This window comes from Lygodium microphyllum, chromosome 12 (assembly GCF_053477565.2).
Source record: "Lygodium microphyllum isolate KBCC chromosome 12, Lygodium_microphyllum_v1.1.10, whole genome shotgun sequence".
Classification (NCBI taxonomy): Eukaryota; Viridiplantae; Streptophyta; class Polypodiopsida; order Schizaeales; family Lygodiaceae; genus Lygodium; species Lygodium microphyllum.
In genome coordinates, this window is record NC_141146.1 from 148,097,141 (window position 1) to 148,116,022 (window position 18,882).

The following is an 18,882-nucleotide window of genomic DNA, read 5'->3' on the forward strand; positions in this document are numbered from 1 at the left end:
CATCTTCTTCCTCCTCTTTTTCTTCTTCCCTTGTCACTTGGTCAGCATGGAGCCACCTCCCGAGATCGAGTACGGGCGTATTCTTATGGTTCTCGGCACCACACAAAGTCTAACATTCCTCCTATGCATTGCATGTTTTCATCATCTTTGTACTAGGGCGCTTGGGCCCCACGAGAGACACTGTCCAAGTGGCGCTTGTTGCATGAGCATTCTTCAGCATGTAGCTTTGCATCTTCACCTCACTTTTCTGGTCCCCCCTTTTGGGCTTGAGAGGGGGTGTTGAGAAACCCTTCACCCTTCACCCGCAGTTTGCGTTTTTGCGTTTTGCGTTTAGGGTTTGCAGCCCCAAAAAGGGGCGCCATCCTAGACTGTCTGTGCCTATTTATAGGCCACTCTCTCATTCATTCCTCACGGCTGATTCATTCAGTCTGTCACTTCTTCTCTCCAACCTCTCCACTACCCTCACACCCCTTTAGGAGGACATTGCGGTTCGTGGTTCGTGGCTGTCTTCATCATCTTCCTTGTGCTATGACACCCTTGTTCCCTTGTATCACATTCACTCCATGATTCAGAACTTCATCATTCCATTCATCAGAGTTTCTTCTCTCTTCTCTTCTCTTCTCCATGTTTGCCGAGTTCACTCCGTGTTCCTCCCCGCAAACCCTACTGTCTCGTTGGTACGACATCTTTTGACAGGGGACTGCTATAAATAGATAAGCAGCCTCAAAGCTGGCTGACCAACTACAAGAGTATGCCCTAAATCTGGCTGACCAACTGCAGGAGTTTTATAGGGTGTTGACAAGAATCTGTAGGTTTATAAGAAAGGAGCTGAGCATGAAGATGAAACATTTGAATGGCCAGGAATGATTGATTTCCAGCCTTAATTAATTGGCTTAGCTAAGACCTCTATGATAAAGGGCTTCAATGGATGTGCATGGATGAGATCCGACATAAATAATGAGACACTTTCAATATGAGGAATATAAAACTAGATATTTCAAGATTTTTCATGTCTCTAAACTCATTATATGAGACATTGTATGGTTAGAGACACTTGAATCTATATACCATTCACTCACAATTAATATATTAGTAGTCACTATATATATCATATGTTGCTAAACACATGATTGTTATGCTATCTTCTCCCATTTTTATTATTTCCACCTCTTTTCTTTCTTGAATAGTTATATGTAGTATAACCTTTTTGACTATTATTATAGTATTCATGTTTTCATAATTTACCCAAGAACCAAGAGGAGCATGAGCATCACGTCAAAATAGTCTTAAATAAATTGTGTGAAGTAAGCTTGTATGTAAAGCTGGAAATGTGTTCTTTCCATCAAACTGAAGTTGAGTTTTTGGGGCATGCTATATTTGAGAAGGGAATTTTTATGGACCCTAAGAAGATACAAATTATTCTAGAACGGGAGACTCCTCCATTTATGCGAGATGTTCATTGCTTTTTAGGATTTGTAAATTTTTATATAATCTTTATCAAGGATTACTCTAATATTGCTGCCCCTATAACCAACCTAACTAGAAAGGACAAGTTTGTATGGGTTGAGAAGACTGAACAAGCATTTCAAAGATTAAAGCAAGCCTTCACCTCAGCACCCATTGAGATGTCATCCAAATAGATCACAATAAAGTCGTCCAAGTATTCTCGAAAGATATCATTCATCATATATTGAAAAATTGTTGGAGCATTTGTGAGGCCACCATGGAAGCACATTCAAAATGCCCATACCTGGTGTGAAAAGCCATCTTTCATTCATCACCTTCCTTTATCTTGACAAGATTATAAGCGCTACGAAGATCAATCTTGGTGATGACTTTGGCTTTCTCAAGTAGTTTAAGGAGTTTTGGAATTGAGGGGAGAGGGTAGCGATGCTTCATAGTAATCTTATTGGGCCCGCTATAACCCACACACATGCGGAGAGATCCATCTTTTTTCTTGATGAATAGAATTGGAGCATCCATTGGAGATTATTAATGATGTGTGAATCCCTTGGCAAGATTCACATCAATATATTTTCTAAGCTTTGCTAATTCATCTTGGGATAGCTTATAGATGGGAGCAAAAGAAGGTTGAGTTCTTTCTTGTAAATCTATTGCACAATCATAAGGTCATTGTTTCGGTAGCATATCCACATTCTTCTTTTCAAACACATCCTTAAACTTTGCGTATTGAGTTGGGAGTGTACCCAGGTTTTCGTTCTTTGTCTTCTCCATTGGAAGTGCACAAATAAAAAGGATAGATTCTTCTTTACTTAACATATGAACTGCTTTGCCCCGATATACATTGGTTGAGAATCCTTCCTTTTATTATTTTGCATTGGCCTTGGCTCAACCTTTCTAGACCTCTAACTATTGTAAGGGTTACGTAATTCTAGCCAAAGGTAGCCCAATAACAACAGGATTGTTCGGGCAATGGATGATGTTGAAGGTTATATTTGATACAAAACTTCTTAGGGTAACTTTTATGGGTTGAGTCTCATATCTGACGTCTCTTGAAGCAAGAGGTCAACCATCAATTACTTCTACACATACCGGCTTTGTTTTCCTTAGAAGCTGTATACCATGTTGCTCTACGAATTTCTCATCCATGAAGCATACTGTGGCTCCAGAGTCTAACAAATCTTATCTGTCTATTTGTCTTTCCTCCAAGTGAATCTTTATTGGTAACCTAAAGCTAAACATTGGATTTGTAGATATAAAGAGACCTTCTTTTGGGTTCCTTGAAGCTTTGTGTAGCTTTATAGTCTCCAATGAGGCTAGACGTCGATGTTTCCTAATTGTGATGGAGTAGTGGCGCCATGAATTCTCATCCTTCCTTTGTTAGGTCAATATTTAACTATGTGTCCCGACGGAACGCAATACATGGATAATCCATTAATGCGACACCTTTGTTTTTTTGAGCTGTCGATGGTTTGAATCGTGTCATATCAATTTTGTATTGGATGTGCCTCATATACTTGGTCTTCTTGGCCAGTTGGGTCTTCAAAAGTCTTCGTTGTGCTTGAATTCAAGGTGGCTCCTTGACGTCTTTCTTATCCTCTCTCAAATAGGCACTTTTCACATTCAATTGCTTGAGAGAGAAATTGACTAAATGTATGTACCTTTGGCATAGTGAGCAAAGGATCTTTAACATCATCTTTGAATCCCCAACGGAATTTACTAATAAAATAATCCTCATGCCATGTTAAATCGCATGTGAGTTGCCGAAATTCTGATGCATATCGTGAGGCGTAGGTCTTAACCCTTGGTGTAGATTTCTAATCTTTGTTTCAGGTACTCTTGGTCCAACTACTTCTCCAAATGTGGTGGAGAACTCTTGTATGAAGGCTCAAAATTATATAGCAATGGGGTTTCTTTGTCAAGCAAGCGGGAAAACGAAGAGAGAGATGTACTTGAGAGAAGAGTTCCTATGAGTTTGACCTGAGAAGCATCATTTCGATAACGATCTGATTGTATATGTATATACAATTGTACCAGCTAGAGGAAACCTTTGAATTTTGACCTTGTGTCATCAAATTTCTTTGGAAGATTGACCTTTGGTTCTTTCTTATGTTGATCATGAGGGTTGTTAGTATAGCTAATGGACCTCTGGCTTGATGTAGGCTTGTCTCTTGAATTTCTTGAAGTTATTGTTGTAGGTCTTGCATAGCTAAAGCCCAAAGCTTGTGATTGCTTTGAAGTTTGCTTGTAGCCTTGCATTACTTTCCTAAAGGTCTTGATGCTTTGTAAAGATGCAATAATACCTTCCATCACAGATTCCATTACGACTAGGTAAAGTCATGGTAGAAGATTCTTGCCAAATTGTTATGGGCATGACAAGTAATCTTCAAGAGGGAGGAGATTGCTCTCACAACTTATAAGAGAAGAACTTGAAGGAGGAATTGAACTAGTAACTCGATTGTGAGAAAACTCGATTACAAGAGAATGCTCACAAGAGCATTGCTTGAATACAAGACAAGACTTGATAGAAGACAAGACTAGAACAAGATAAGAATTGGAAGATGACTTATCTCACAAGAGCCTCACAATTGGTGTTGGTAAGACTAAAGGGCTTGTAGCCCATGACCCCTATTTATACTATAGCTTGAGGAGGTTAAGGGGAACGCATGTTATTACAAGAGGATGCTGTATGACATGACATTCACAGATGTCATAGATTGACACCCCCCTCGGCCCACTCCCACGAGACTCACTGGCTGTTGGATAGCTTTGCCCTTGAGCATATTGTACACTCTTTCATTTATTTATGACATTTATTAATTTACTTTAGAATTATCTTTCTTCTCTGTTTGTGTTTGTATTTGCGTTTTTGCATTTTGCATTTTATGTTTTTGTTGGAAATAAAGGGCCATCGTGTCTTTTATATGTGCACGGGTGTGAACACACCCTTAGCACATTTGTACTTTCATATATATATATATATATATATCTATCTATCTATCTAAAACCTAAAGAGGTACACTCGTCATTGTACCCAATAACGTCATGCTCACTCTCTACTCTGCACTCTCTCTCTCTACTCTGTGTGTGTGTGTGTGTGTTATCCATCACGTTCACTCTTAGCTCCGAGTCAGGCTCAAGCATTGCATGTCTCGGTCCTCGCGCTCTTTGTCCTAACAAATTGAGTTCCCCAAGAAGCGTGGTTGGGCAGGCCACCTTCGTATACACACTTGAAAGTGTTTGGCTGTGAAGCATTTGTGCACATACGTAAAGAAGAACGTAGCAAACTTGAGCCAAAGTCCTGTAAATGTATTTTCCTAGGATATGGTGATGAAGGTGAAATGGGTTATAGATTATGGGATCCCGAGAAAAGAAATGTTATACGCAGCAATGATGTTATCTTCCGGGAAGATCGCATGCACAAACAGCCCGAAAGAACAGAGGAAGTCCGTAGGGTTGTATTCCGGGAAGAAATACCTCTTGGACAGCAAAATGTGCCCGCTGTACAGCAGCAAATACCTACTGTAAATGAACCTGCAAATGCAAAAAATAATGTTGGAAATGATCAGCCAGCCATTTCCCATAATGATGAGCCACTGGATGTGTAGGAACAGCTAGGACAACGAGCTGAAAATGGAAATTTGCAGGCTCAACAGCGAGTAAACAATGATCATTGGGTTAGGAGATCATCTAGGGCTACTAGGCAACCTGTTAGATTCGTTCTTGGTGCAAACAATGTGGTTGATTATGTCATGTTGACAGGCTGTGGTGAACCGTCTTGCTTTAAGGAAGCAATGGATAGACAGAACAACAAGAAATGGTATAAAGCCATGTTGTCAGAGATGGAATCTCTTGAATAAAATGACACTTGGGACTTGGTGCAGTTGGCTAAAGGGCAGAAAACCCTGCCATGCAAATGGGCTTACAAGATGAAGGTCACTTCTGGTTCCTCGCCAAAGTACAAAGCAAGATTGGTTGTGAAGGGATACAAGCAGGAAGATGGAGTTGACTTGGATGAGATATTCTCTCCTGTAGTCAAGACGACTACATTGAGAACCATTTTGGGCTTGGTTGCAGCTGAAGATATGGAGCTCATACAGATGGATGTAAAGACTGCATTCTTACATGGTGATGTGCATGAAGACATATATATGCAGTAGCCTGAAGGGTTTGTGGCAAAAGGGAAAGAGAAGATGGTATGTAAACTCAAAAGGAGTTTGTATGGGCTGAAACAAGCACCAAGAGAATGGTATCATAAGTTTGATACATTTATACAGTCTCAAGGTTTTCATAGAAGTCAAGTGGATCATTGCTTATACACCAAGAAGGTAGCAGATGGTAGCCTGATTATCTTGGTTATGAATGTTGATGACATATTGATTGTTGCTGGCAGGGATACTCATGCCTTGGACTCACTGAAGCAAAGTCTTCATGGCAGCTTTGACATGAAGCATCTTGGTGATGCAAATCACATTCTTGGCATGCGAATACTCAAAGATAGGTCAAAAGAATTACTCTATCTATCTCAGCAGGAGTATATCTCCAAGGTTTTGCAGCGTTTCAATATGGAGGGGGGGAAAACAATTGGGGTTCCATTGCCTCCATATGTGAAACTCAGTGCAGAGGACAGCCCTACATCTAATGATGAGAAGGCTGAAATGGCCAAGATACCATATGCTTCAGCTATTGGCAGTTTGATGTATGCTATGGTTGCTACACGTCCTGACATTGCCTTTACAGTGGGAGTGGTTAGCAGATACATGGAAAACCCTGGTAAAAAGCATTGGGAAGCAGTGAAAGGTATTATGAGATACCTCAAAGGCACAAAGGATTTGTGTATCTGCTTTGGAAAGCAGAAGGCATCTATCGTTGGCTTTATGGATGCAGACTATGTTGGTCATGCGGACTGCAGAAAGTCCACTTTTGGGTATGTGTTTACCTTCACAGGAGGAGCAGTCTCTTGGATCTCCACGCTACAAAAGTGTGTTGCATTGTCTACTACAGAGGCAGAGTATGTGGCTGCCACTGAGGCATGCAAGGAGGCTTTATGGCTTTCACGTTTGGTGGAAGAGCTTGGCATTACAGAGTTACCTGTTCTCCATTGTGATAGTCGGAGTGCTACCATGCTAGCACAGAATCCCGTCTTTCATGCAAAGACGTATGACATACAGGTGAAGTATCACTTTATTAGAGATATACTTGACAGCAAGAGCATTGAGCTTGTCAAAGTGCATACAGATGATAATCTTGCAGATCTTCTCACGAAGGGTCTTCTAGCAGAGCGGTTTGCTCATTGCCGACAAATGATGGGAGTTGGATAGGTATATGTATTTCAGCCTTGTACATACCTAGACTTAGCTGATTCTTTTCTCCTCTAAAGGCACATTGCCTTTAGGTGGGAGGTTGTTGGGAATAAAGGGCCATCGTGCCTTTTATATGTGCACGGGTGTGAACATAGCCTTAGTACATTTGTACTTTCATATATATATATCTATCTAAAACTTGGTCATTGTACCCACTCCTCATTTGTACTTTCATATAAAGGGCCATCGTGCCTTTTATATGTGCACAGGTGTGAACATACTCATCATTGTATCCAAGAACGTTGTGCTCACTCTCTACTCTACACTCTCTCTCTCTATTGTGTGTGTGTGTGTGTGTGTGTTATCCATCACGTTCACTCTCAGCTCCGATTCAGGCTCAAGTATTGCGTGTCTCGATCCTCGTGCTCTCTGTCCTAACATTTTGCGTCTTATGTTTTGCATTTGCATTTTGTGTTTTACGTTTTGCGTTTTACGTTTTGCATTTGTGTTTGAGTTTTCTATGTTTCAATTGTGGTCGTACACTCAATGTTTTCTTTTGCAAACCGTAGCATATCTCCACATGGTATCAGAGTTGGTGCTCTTTTAAAGAGTTCCTGTGGCTATTGTGGATTTCTTGGTTTGTTCTTGATTACATTATACATCACATGCTGATTCATGATGGTTCAAACCACTCCATCTTTGGATCTCCTGATGCTTTCTTAAGCTACTCCTTCAATAGAGGCTCTATTAAGGCATTATGGTCTTGATTTGGAGGACAACTCTCTATCTACCAAACCAACGTCAGGCCCTTTCAATAGTGGTAGTGCCACACCAAGGAGGTTGATAAGGGATCTTTCCTAGGGAGATAGTGTAGTTTCTCTAGCCCCTAGTATGCATGTTCATTAGTGGCTGGACACTAGTGCAGTTAATTTTGCGTCTCCCCTTAGTCAGTGCCTTATGGTATCTTGGAGTGATTCGGTCATTATCTTCCCTTAGGCTAGTTTCTTAGGCATCCTAGGTTATCCTTAGGAACCTTAGTTCCTTGAGCTGCACATTTTCAAGTCTTTTGTTGCACACTTCCTTCTTTCATTTCCTTCTACGCATCTAACACTCATTTAGCTTTGTTTTTCATTTAACATAGCATCCAAAGCATCTAAGAATAAAACTAGTTTACTTTTAGTAATAGGTGGATTGCAAGTTTGGTGGTTGTGCCATCGTATTCTTGGCTGGCATTGGAGACATCTCTCGAGGTCGAGTTTTACGCATGTCTATGACACTTGGTTAGCATTGGAGCCCTCTCTTGAGATCACATATAGGTCCATCTCGACTGTCTTCGTGGTTGACTTTTCCTTGCTCTTCTAGTTGGGGAGGGCCAATTACTCTTTCATCCATTCTGGAATCCTTGATCTTCCTCTCTTTGTGTGCCAAAATCTGCTCTGGTACCAGTATTTCATCGAGTGCAAATTCCACAGTGTTAGATCTTTTGAGATGCTATGTTTCAGACCACAAGACACAGTGGGAACAGTATTTGCCCTTGGTTGAGTTTGCTTACAACAACACAGTGCATAGTTCTACGGGCAAAGCTCCTTTTGAGGTGGTAGAGGGTGGTAAGAAAGTACCCCCTATTTTGCACACAAAAGATAAGATCTTTGAGGTTGATCGCTATGTGGAAAGCATGGATGCAACTTATCAGAAGGTTAAGTATGCGCTTCAAAGATCATAGGATAAGCTAAAGAGAGCAGTTGATCATCATAGGCATGCTTTGCACTTTGCAGGGTGATTATGTATTGCTGCGATTTGAAAAGTCATGGCTGAAAATGATGAAGGGCAAAGAGCGATTGTATCCAAAGCTGTCTATAAGATACTATGGGCCATTTCAAGTGTTGGTGAGGACCAATGATGCATGCTATAGGCTGAAATTGCCTCCACACTAGCGGATACACAATGCCTTTCATGTGAGGTTGCTTAGACCTTTTCATGGAGATGTGCTAGAGGATGTATCTGCTGAAATTCAGACAAAGGTTAAAGAGAATCTATTTGCATGGTGGACTACCCTCTTGGCACTTTTTGACTAGCATGGATTCCTCTCTCAAGGTTGAGATTCAGGCTTGCCTATGCCACTTGGCTAGCACAAGAGCCCTCTCTTGAGATTGATTACGGGCATATTCTGTGTACCTAGATGGTTTATTCTCCTTGGCTATTTTGGCTAAGGGGTGTCAGGCCTATCTTCATCATAAGATTCATCATGGTTCTTGGCACCATACAAAGACCTACATCAGGATCCTCTTCCTCCTTTGGTATCGACATCCATGGTTGCCACCCTTCATAGGTACTCCATAGGTAATAGCATTTGTCCTTGAAACTAGCCTCCCTTACTTGTTGTACCTCCCTTTTGCATGAACAATACTCTATGCATCTCACTGTGTAGAGCACCCTTCAGGGGATCTTGAGCTATTTTCACCATTGATTATTTCATCACCTTACCATCACACCTCCATACCTCTTCATCCTTCTGTGTACTTAGATGGTTTATTCTCCTTTGGCTATTTTGGCTAAGGGGTGTTAGGCCTATCTTCATCATAAGATTCATCATGGTTCCTGGCACCATACAAAGACCAACATTAGGCTCCTCTTCCTCCTTTGGTATTGACATCCATGGTTGAGAGGGGATTCCCACCCTTCATAGGTACTCCATAGGTAATAGCATTTGTCCTTGACATCAGCCTCCCTTCCCTGTTGTACCTCCCCTTCGCATGAACAATTTTTCCATGAGGGACATTGTCCAAGTGGCACTTGTTGTATGCGCATTCTCATCATGTAGTGTTACTCTATGCATCTCACTGTGTAGAGCACCCTTGAGGGGATCTTGAGCTATTTTCTCCTTTCATTATTTCATAACCTTACCACCACACCTCCATACCTCTTCATCCTTGTACTTCTTCACCAATACCCACGGATGGTTGGGATAACTTGTTTGTTTTGTGATTTGTTGGATCTAGCCATCCCTTTTCATTCTCCCCATGGGGCACAATTACTTGAGAAACTCCAAACCATATCCTCTCCTCCCCCAAAAAAAAGGTTAAGTGTGAATCCATCCACCTTTGCATGTCCTAGTATGCCATTGGGCAGTCGATGAGCACCCTTTGTCCAGTGTCATGGCCATCTTTAGTGGTAAAAGAGGATACATGATAGCTTTTACAACTACATCGGAATGTGTATGGCTCATATGTTTGTTGGCATATCTGTGTGTGATGTAGCAGTCACCTACTCCTATCTACACTGAAATTCAGAGCTTTGTGATACGAGGTATCTAGTGTTCCGTGCTTACGTAAAGCGCATTAAGGTGCATTATCACTATGTCAAGCAAAGGTGCCAAATGTGTTTATGAAGGCTTTTTAAGAGACAAGTTTAAAGTCTTCCACAAGGCATTATGCTTATTAGAGATTGATCTGCCATCCCTTACGTCATTCACTCCAGGAGGTTTTTCCACTTACCATGTTTCTCTTGGTTGTTCTGGCGTGAATGGTCTCTTACACATGGACACTTTTATTATTTGTGCTAGAAGTGTTTTTCCTTCATGTGACCTCTCTCTTGGTGGGAGGACTTTAGCACCTGTTTGATATTGTGTGCTTGCTCCTCAACCGGTATAAAGTGATAAGTTTGAGTGCACATACACTCTCTACTATGTGTCTACTTTGTGTGTTCGTGAGCTTTGCACTCAACCCAATAGCAACCCCCCAACCCCCCCCCCCCCCCCTCAAATCCGATTGCTCTGTCTGGATTGTGGTAGTGTGTGCTATGACTGTTTGGTCTAGAGGGCTGACACTTTGCTTTGGGCAAGATCATGTGGCTCTGTTGAGGGTGTGACTACCTGCCTGTCCTACTATTGGGGCATGTGTTTGTGGGGATGATAGCTTCTTTCCGTCCCATGTGACTATATTATGTATTCAAAAGTGAAAACCCCACCCACCCCCACACACAAACAAGCAAACACACGCACGTGCACACCCCTTCCCCCCCTCGCTTGGGTCTCCCTGGGGGGGTCCCATGTTGCATTTGCATCACTTCTGATGGCGGAACTTTTGTGGCAATGTTTTGTGGCATCTAGGAGAGATATGTTGCAATAGATCTTGCTGGAGGGGTCTATTGTGAAAGATTTGGGCAAGATTGTGATCTTTTGCATGAAGGTTAGAGTGTTGGGTGCATTGTAACGATCTTGTCTAGTTCAAGCTTTCCTAGTAGTGCAGGAGGAGAATCCGACAAGATCCAGGGTTTGGGAAAATTGGTCTTCTTATGCTTTTGTGGATTCATCAGTGTGTATGCCAGATATGTTTAGATCTGCTGTTTTATGTCTTGGTTGGTGAGAGCTAGTAAGCCAGACTTTCTGAACAGTACGAGCAAATTCAGTAACAATAAAGTACGACTGCAAGGGGCATCAGGCTTTGGGGCCAATCTTTCTTTGCATTGTGGTGTGGGAGCATTCTAGCTCAACTATTCTATTCTGTTTTTATGCTGCTGAATTTCAATTTGAAGGTTAAGGGCTTGCAAGTTAAAGTCTACTGCCCTTTGGTTTACTCAGGTGACCATGTGCTTATGTTCAGTTCATGTCTTTTGGGATTTTATACTTTTTCGTTTACCCTTGAGTGATGATTATTGCTCAGGGGTCTTTTAATAGAATTGCTTTTACTTGAAAAAGGAACAGAAGTTTGTTGACATAGATAGGCTTGATTTACAAGTTCTTTCAGTTGGCACTTTTTCAAGACTTTGTAAGCACTAGTATTGGCATCCAAAAGAAGTTTTCTAACAGAGGCTTGATTTTTAAGTTCTTTCAGTTCGCACTTTTCAAGGCTTGTAATCACTAGAATTGGCATCCAAACTTCTTTCTACAATCTAAAGCTCATATTGTAGAAATGTTGGGATTGAAATGCAAACTCTACAATCTATATGGTATGCATGAGCCTTAGCTGAAATGCCCAATTGTGAAGCAATTCAAATGGCCAATGCAGTCATCTGGCCACAAGGCCCTGTTTTGCAATATTATTTAATATTCCACTTGACTTCTAGACAAAGTTGTTGATAGATAACTGATTCATTTTCATTAACCCAGTTGATAAACAAGTCAGCTGCCTGATTTGGATTGATGATGATGCCAGATTGCTGCTGCTGTGGCTGCATTACAGAACACTCATTTACTAGTATGGCCATCAACAAGCAATGAAGGAAAAGCAACTAGTCCAGATATTCTGGACTGGCTACAATACATGTTTGGATTCCAGGTACTTCCAGTATTCTGCATAAAAGATCATGTCTTTAAATTGAACATTTGTGTGGACGCTCTCATTTTACAGATACGTTGCTACTTTTACTCTCTACTTGTCACTTTACTTGGCAGTAACATAATGTCACCCAGGAAAGACGATCTCATCTTAAATCATGAATGCTCGATAGTGGCCATGTCACTAGCTTTGTTTCTGTGAATTATATCAACATATGAAAATAGCAATGTCCAGTGTGAACATAGCTGAAATTGAAAACATTGAAAAAGGGAGAGTACTGACTGACATACATTGATGTGCAGACGGACAATGTCGCAAACCAAAGAGAGCATATTATCTTGCTGCTTGCTAACTTGCAAGCATGCCTTGTTCCTGAACCTTCCTTCACTTCAAAGGTGCATAACGTGTCTTCCTCAAGGAAATTTCTTAATGCCTCATCTCAGGTTTCTGGACCATGTGATATCAATTACAATCTCTGAAACTGCAGCTTGATGACCGTGCTGTTGACAAATTACTGCATTCCCTTTTTGTAAACTACAACAGCTGGTGCAGTTTTCTCAATCGCAAAAGCAACATCTGGTATTTCAAATTTGACCATGCAACATAATGCTTTAGACAGAGCCTGGCATTGCCTTGTGTCTGATTTAAGTTGCAGAAATCTGAAGCAAGACTGCCTTTTGCTTATTTTGTGCTTTTACTTTGAACTCTGAATGCACATATTTGGAGTTTTACAGTTCTAAGGTTCCTTCAAACAAACATGAGCACCCTCAGTTTTTACAAAGCTGAATCCTACTTCTGTATTCGTGACATCAATTTCATGATCAAATGTGGTTGACGTAGATATTTGTCCTTTTATTGATTTATGCACTTATAGAGAAGAGTGGAACATGCACTCGAGCTAAAATATGCTTTACAGCTGATTAGTATTTTTAAGCAGCCCCAAAACACACACAATTAATGAAAAACACAAATTTGGTGCGTGGTTCGAGAAAGTTTCAATGGTCCCCCAAAACCTGAATTTTTTGGGGCATGCTTCAACATCTATAAACAGATAGGCTGCCAACCATTCAGCCTCATTCTTTTAGTGCGGATTTCAGCCATCAGCCTTCACCCACATACTGGTCTACCCTTCGCGACTGCTGCCACTCCTCCATCAGCCCTTCCGGCGCTTGGTGTCTTCCTCCCTGGCTATCGCCCATTGTATGGTGCCCTTTTCCCTGCTGCATTTGGACTGTTTTGCCATCGCCAGCTCACTACCTCCTCTAGCTTGCATTTGGACACTCCTCCGCCAGGCGACAGTTGGCAGTGATCTCCCACACCTTCTGGTGACCTCCTGTTGCTTGCATTTGGCCTTCAACCTACTTGGTGGTAGCTGGGATCTTCCTTCTCCTCTTGGTGGCCCTTCTACTATTGCGTTTGCAGCCATCAATTCCCTACGTTGCACCGATGTTTTTGAGCCCTTTCTTTGTTGTTTTGGCCTCTTTTTAGGCTGGTTTTCAGATCTGCCGCTTTTCTTAACCTTAAACAATTTTATTTGGCTTCTCCCTGCTCTCTAAGAAGCCCGAATCTTTCCCATGTAGCAAAGCATTTGTTGTAGTAGCAGTCTCTATGAGGTGAGACGTGCTAGGTACGGTGGATTTAATGTAAAAATCCATGATTCCTTTAGACAGTCCACAAGCATTTTTCCGCTTGCTCATGAAGGGGTACGTGGCGATAAGAAGTGACAGGTAGCAATGCATCCCAAAACTTCTTATTACGTTGCTCCAAATTCTTGCATTTCTTAGCATCCAACTTATTTCAAGTTGTTATGATGTCCGCCTCAAAGGTACTTGTCAATTGATTCGATGCAAACATTTTCTTGAGTGGTACCCACATTGACGGTGCTCTACCTTGCATCAAAAGAGTGGACCATCAATGCAATGCATTCCCCTTCAAGAAAGTGACTACTTTTCAAATCTTTGAGGACTCGGTGAAGTTCCCTCCCTGAATAGGCTGCATCAAACTGCTCAATGAAAGTCAATGCTTTTAGTCTATCTTGTGCACCATTGAAGGACTCAAACTTCATTGCTTTTAATACTAATTACAACAATTAATAACTAAGGATAAACTGAAATGCACACATTACCTTAACAATCATGGACAATAGACACCTGGTGGGTCCCAAAACTGTTGCTCCCTTTTAGTATTTCATTAACTTTGATTGCTAATGTATATTGTACAAGTTGAGATTCCACAATCTCCTTTGTTGATCCAAAAGCCCCTTTCTATATATACAATCATCAAGCAAGTTGGGCCAATTGCCCCTTGATTTCCACTTGGGAATTGCACAAAATGGATCCACCAATTGGCCAAATGCTACCCCAATTTATGTTGGATGACGTGTCATCTGAAATTCTTGTCAATTCCATAAATTTCAAGTGTTGATTTCACTACGATGCCTATTTCTATTGGCATGGGTCCCAAGGTGGCTGTTAAACTCTAATTTTTGTAGAAATTTAGGGGTTACAACAAAAATCCTCCTGCTATCCACCAAATTTGATTGAGATATGCTACAAATGACTGAGAGATGTTGAGAATGACTGAGAACAAATTAGAGAAGGTGAGAGAATGCCAAAAGAGAGAAATTTCTGATTTTCACGTAAAAAAGCGTGAAAGTTAATTGTTGTCTGTACCAGATAGCAGTTAATGCTGTCGCCAGTTGCTTAGGAGGCCCCAAATTACTTGTGCCAATCCCAATCTACTGTCGCGAGCTCCTAGAAGGGCTAGATTTGCTGTCGTCTGCTTCAATTTGGTCTTCTCTTGCCCCTAGCTACCTCAAATGGTCCTCCAATGGCTACAGATCAGACCAATAGCATCTCCTTTCTCTCTCTTATAAACTGAATAAATTGAATTTCTCTTTCCAGTCCCCAAAAACGTTTTTGAGTGTTGCATGGACATTTTTGCCTAGTGGCAACATTCTAAATCCATGTTTATGTATTGTCCAACCATTCAATTAATTTTGAGAATTAAATAATTCTAAAAATTAATTTTTGCCCTTCTGAACCTACCCAAAATTAAATGTGTCCATCTGTAATTAAATTAGCTAGGTCATTTGCAACTTGGAGTGGTCCCCAGTCTCTGTTGACCCCTAAATTGACATTAATTAATTGATTAATGCTAGTCCCTAGTGTTACCATTGGCACTTATTGGCCAAACAACTGTCCTTGGGTAAAAAATGACACCAAGTGACCACCAAAACCAAGTTGGCATAACTTATCTTAACTTTTGCCTTTGACACCCACTGTATCATTGGGGTTCTTGGCCTGTTAGCATCAAATAACTGTCATGTGTATCACATGTGCTAAACAACATTGCACATTTGATTAATAACTTAATCAAATTTTATCGAAAAAATTAAAGCATCTTAAAATTTCATGTCCCAGTGATAGACCTCCCCTTAACCAAATGTTATCGGTAAGATTAAAGCATCTTAAAATTTCACGTCCCTGTGAGTAGAGCAACTAGAGTCTCCATCAAGAACTTTATAACTAGTAGATGCATGCATTATTAACATCGGGCACTTTTTTCTTCTTTTTGTTAGTACTTGCAACACTAGTAGGTGCACCTGAAGATGTAGGATTAGTCCTTAAGTCTCCTAGACGAAGGGCTGATTGTAGATCTACTACTAGATGATGTCTCTGGCTCACTAAGAGTCTATGATTCCTACTTTTTTGTGTGTACATGACTATCATGATCATCAACATCATCCAATGCATCGCCACTAGATGCATACCAATTGCTCATCTCATAAAAAATAACATTGCTACTCACCTAAAACTTACCATTAATAGGGTTATAACAACGCTACCATTTTTGCTCGGTAGAGTATCTAGTGAAAATACATTTTCAGCCTTTGTGTGCAATCTCTTTCTTAACTTATCAGGCACATGAAGATATGCAATACAACCAAACACTTTAAGTGTGACATATTAGGTTTCTACTTGTAAAACATTCTTCAGGAGTCATACTATGAATTATAGTTGTGGGAGACTTGTTCATTGTCAGGCATTACATCAATGGCTGCTAAGGCATTTGCAATGCTTCTCACCTTCAAATCATACTCATTCAAAGACATCTTCCCTTTCTTCAAAGTGTTCAACTCTTGCTTTAGTTGAATCTTCCGTGCCTTTGTAGTTATTAAAAACATTTTCTTGAAGATTGTCCAAGCTGCATTTGAATTTTCTGCATTTCTGATGTGTCCAAGCATAGTGTTATCAATGACTAAAAACAACCAATATATTACTTTTTGTTAAGAAGTTTGCTAGGGTTTGTACTGAGGACACACAGAGTGTACGACCACAACAGAAACACAAAGACACAGACATAGACACAGAGGGCAAAACTCAAACCCTAAATGCAAAACTTAAAACTCAAACCCTAAACGCAAAACTCAAAACTCAAAACTCAAACACAAAAACTCAAACACAAACAGAAGAAGGGTGAGAGAGAACACAACTCTGAAGTGAATGGATGCTGTAAATGAATGTAAGAGTGTACGGTGTGCTCAAGGGTAGAGCATTGTCGGAGTGTGACGTCCACCGAAGACGAATCCCAAGTCTGTGACCACCAGTCGGAGTGTAGGAGTGCTGAATAGTGAATGGCAGCAGACTGGTCACCAAAACGCAGCAGTCTGGAGGCTGGAAACTGGTAAACGCAGCAGTGTACCACCGATCAGGGGTTGGAAACTATGCACAGTAGTCTGCTGTAAACAGCAGACTGAAACAGTGTCTGAGAGTGTCAGGCAATGCTGAAAACGCAGGCTGGCTGACCCTGGAGATGATGGACAGTAGGCTGAACAACAGTCTGGGACAGTTTGGAGCAGTCGCCAGCAGCTGAGAGCTGTCGCCTACAGCAATGGACAGGCTGAAGATGATGTGGCTGCAGTTGATGATGGCTGGACAGCAGATGGAGACGGGCTGTAGGCTGGAAACTGGGCGCCAACAGCAGCAGAGGGTGTGTGGGCTGGTGTAGCCTGCAAACAAGGATAATGGCTGAATGGGGGCAGTCTGTCTATTTATAGATGTGGAAGGGCGCCCCAAAAATTAGGGTTTCCACTAAACTTTCTCGAACCGCTCCCCGATTTAGGGTTTCCACTGAACTCTCTCAAACCGCTCCCCATTTTAGGGTTTTACTCTAAAAGAGCATTTTTAGTGTGTTTTGGGGCTGTTTAAGAGGCTAATCAGCAAATAATGCATATTTTAGCTCAACACCTCCTCTTAGGCCCAAAACTGAGCTGAAAGGTTAGGCTAGCCATTGTGATATTTATGTACCCCAAGGCGTCCCAACCTAAAGCAGCCAAGGCATCGGACAAAGGGCGCACGTCGGCTGCTCAGTGGCCTACCAAGACTACAGAGGCGATGGTTATCGTACAAAGGGAATCTAAGTAGTCACCCCAGAGAGGACAGGGCATTGGATAAAGGGTGCACGTCGGCTGCCCAGTGGCCTACCAAGCCCTACAAAGGCGGATGGAACTACATGGAACTTTTGTGTGTGTGTGTTTTTTTTTTTGAATAAGTGTGGTAAATTTTATGGAATGCGGCCGATTGAGGAATAATGACCCAGAAGACGGGAGTAGAGAGGGTACAGCCAACACATCACAAAACAGTACAAGCTAACCCATCCACTCAGGGTGTCGATGACGAGGAAAAGTAGGTGATGAGGTATCCATGTGATGAAGAAGGATGGTGGTGTGGTAACAACAGCCGCCGGTGGAAACAACTTAGGATCCGCTCAAGTGGTGCTCTGCACAATGAGATGTAAAGTAAGCTATTTGCTGAAGAATGCTCATGTAGCAGGTGCCACTTGGACAGTGTCCCTCATGGGGAAATTGTTCACTTACCCAAGCGCCCTAGTACAAAGATGATGAAATCATGCAATGCAAAGGGTAAGGTACAATAGGGGGGAGAAGCCGATGTCGAAGACAAAGTGCTAAAGCCTGTAGAATACCAAGAAGGGTAGGAACCCCCTCTCAACTTGGATGTAGATGTCGAAGAAGGAAGAGGAGCCTGATGTCGGTCTTCGTGTGGTGCCGAGAACCATAAGGAATGAAGAGGAGAAGGAAGCATCCCAGCTGGAAGAGCTAGGTAGAAGTCACCGTCATGATAGCATCAAGAGAGATGCTGCACGATCCACCTCGAGAGGGGAAGCCTCCATACTGGTAGAAGAGCAAAACTCCAAGGATGATGAAACCATGAAGGAACGGTGCACATCCCAAGTCTCTAGCCTAGGTAGGACTGGGCAAACCTGCATGTTAGCCCTACACTGAAAACAAAACCTGCAAAGGAGATCAAAGTCTGCAATCACAGAGGTCAGTAGTGAGATGCTCCAAAAACAAAACAAAACTAAAATAAAAAGCTAACTGAAGGAACAAGTGCAAAGATGCAAAGGTGTATGTGTGTGTGAGTAAATGCAGTGGAAGACTTAAAATGTAGAGACAAAAATCCTATGGGCCTGACTCTAAGAGTGGAAAAAATAAATGCTAGACTGATCTAGGGTATCCAAAAGGACCTAGAGACATGCTAGTCTAGGAAGGTGGCCACCATTGCGTATGTCCAGTAGTAGGGCTTTGCCAAGGGAACGCTTGACAAGGTGGGGAGGAAGGTGAGATAGATGCATGAAGTGCAACGGGATCGGAACCTGTAGACCAATCAACCAAGCCTTTAGGAGTAGAGAAGGATGGCCGCTGAGGCTGTTCAGGTGCCACATGTCCAACAGTCGTTGTGGGGGCTGGAGGAGCAGATGGGGAAGCAGCGGAAGGCGTAGCCCCACTGGACTGTGAAGTTGCAACGGTTTGCTGAGGCTTT

The 18,882-nt window shown here is 41.8% G+C and overlaps 1 protein-coding gene across 3 annotated transcripts in view; it reads left to right on the forward strand.

Annotated features, from left to right (window-relative positions):
• Positions 1–18,882, forward strand: part of LOC148028426 (callose synthase 5-like) — a 275,331-nt gene that overhangs the window by 18,201 nt on the left and 238,248 nt on the right. For all 3 annotated transcript variants that reach the window (XM_087690228.1, XM_087690230.1, XM_087690229.1), the window contains exons 6-8: positions 11,918–12,040; positions 12,343–12,435; positions 12,528–12,619. In XM_087690228.1, coding sequence (XP_087546354.1) covers positions 11,918–12,040; positions 12,343–12,435; positions 12,528–12,619 — 308 coding nt within the window. The remainder of the gene's footprint in view (positions 1–11,917; positions 12,041–12,342; positions 12,436–12,527; positions 12,620–18,882) is intronic.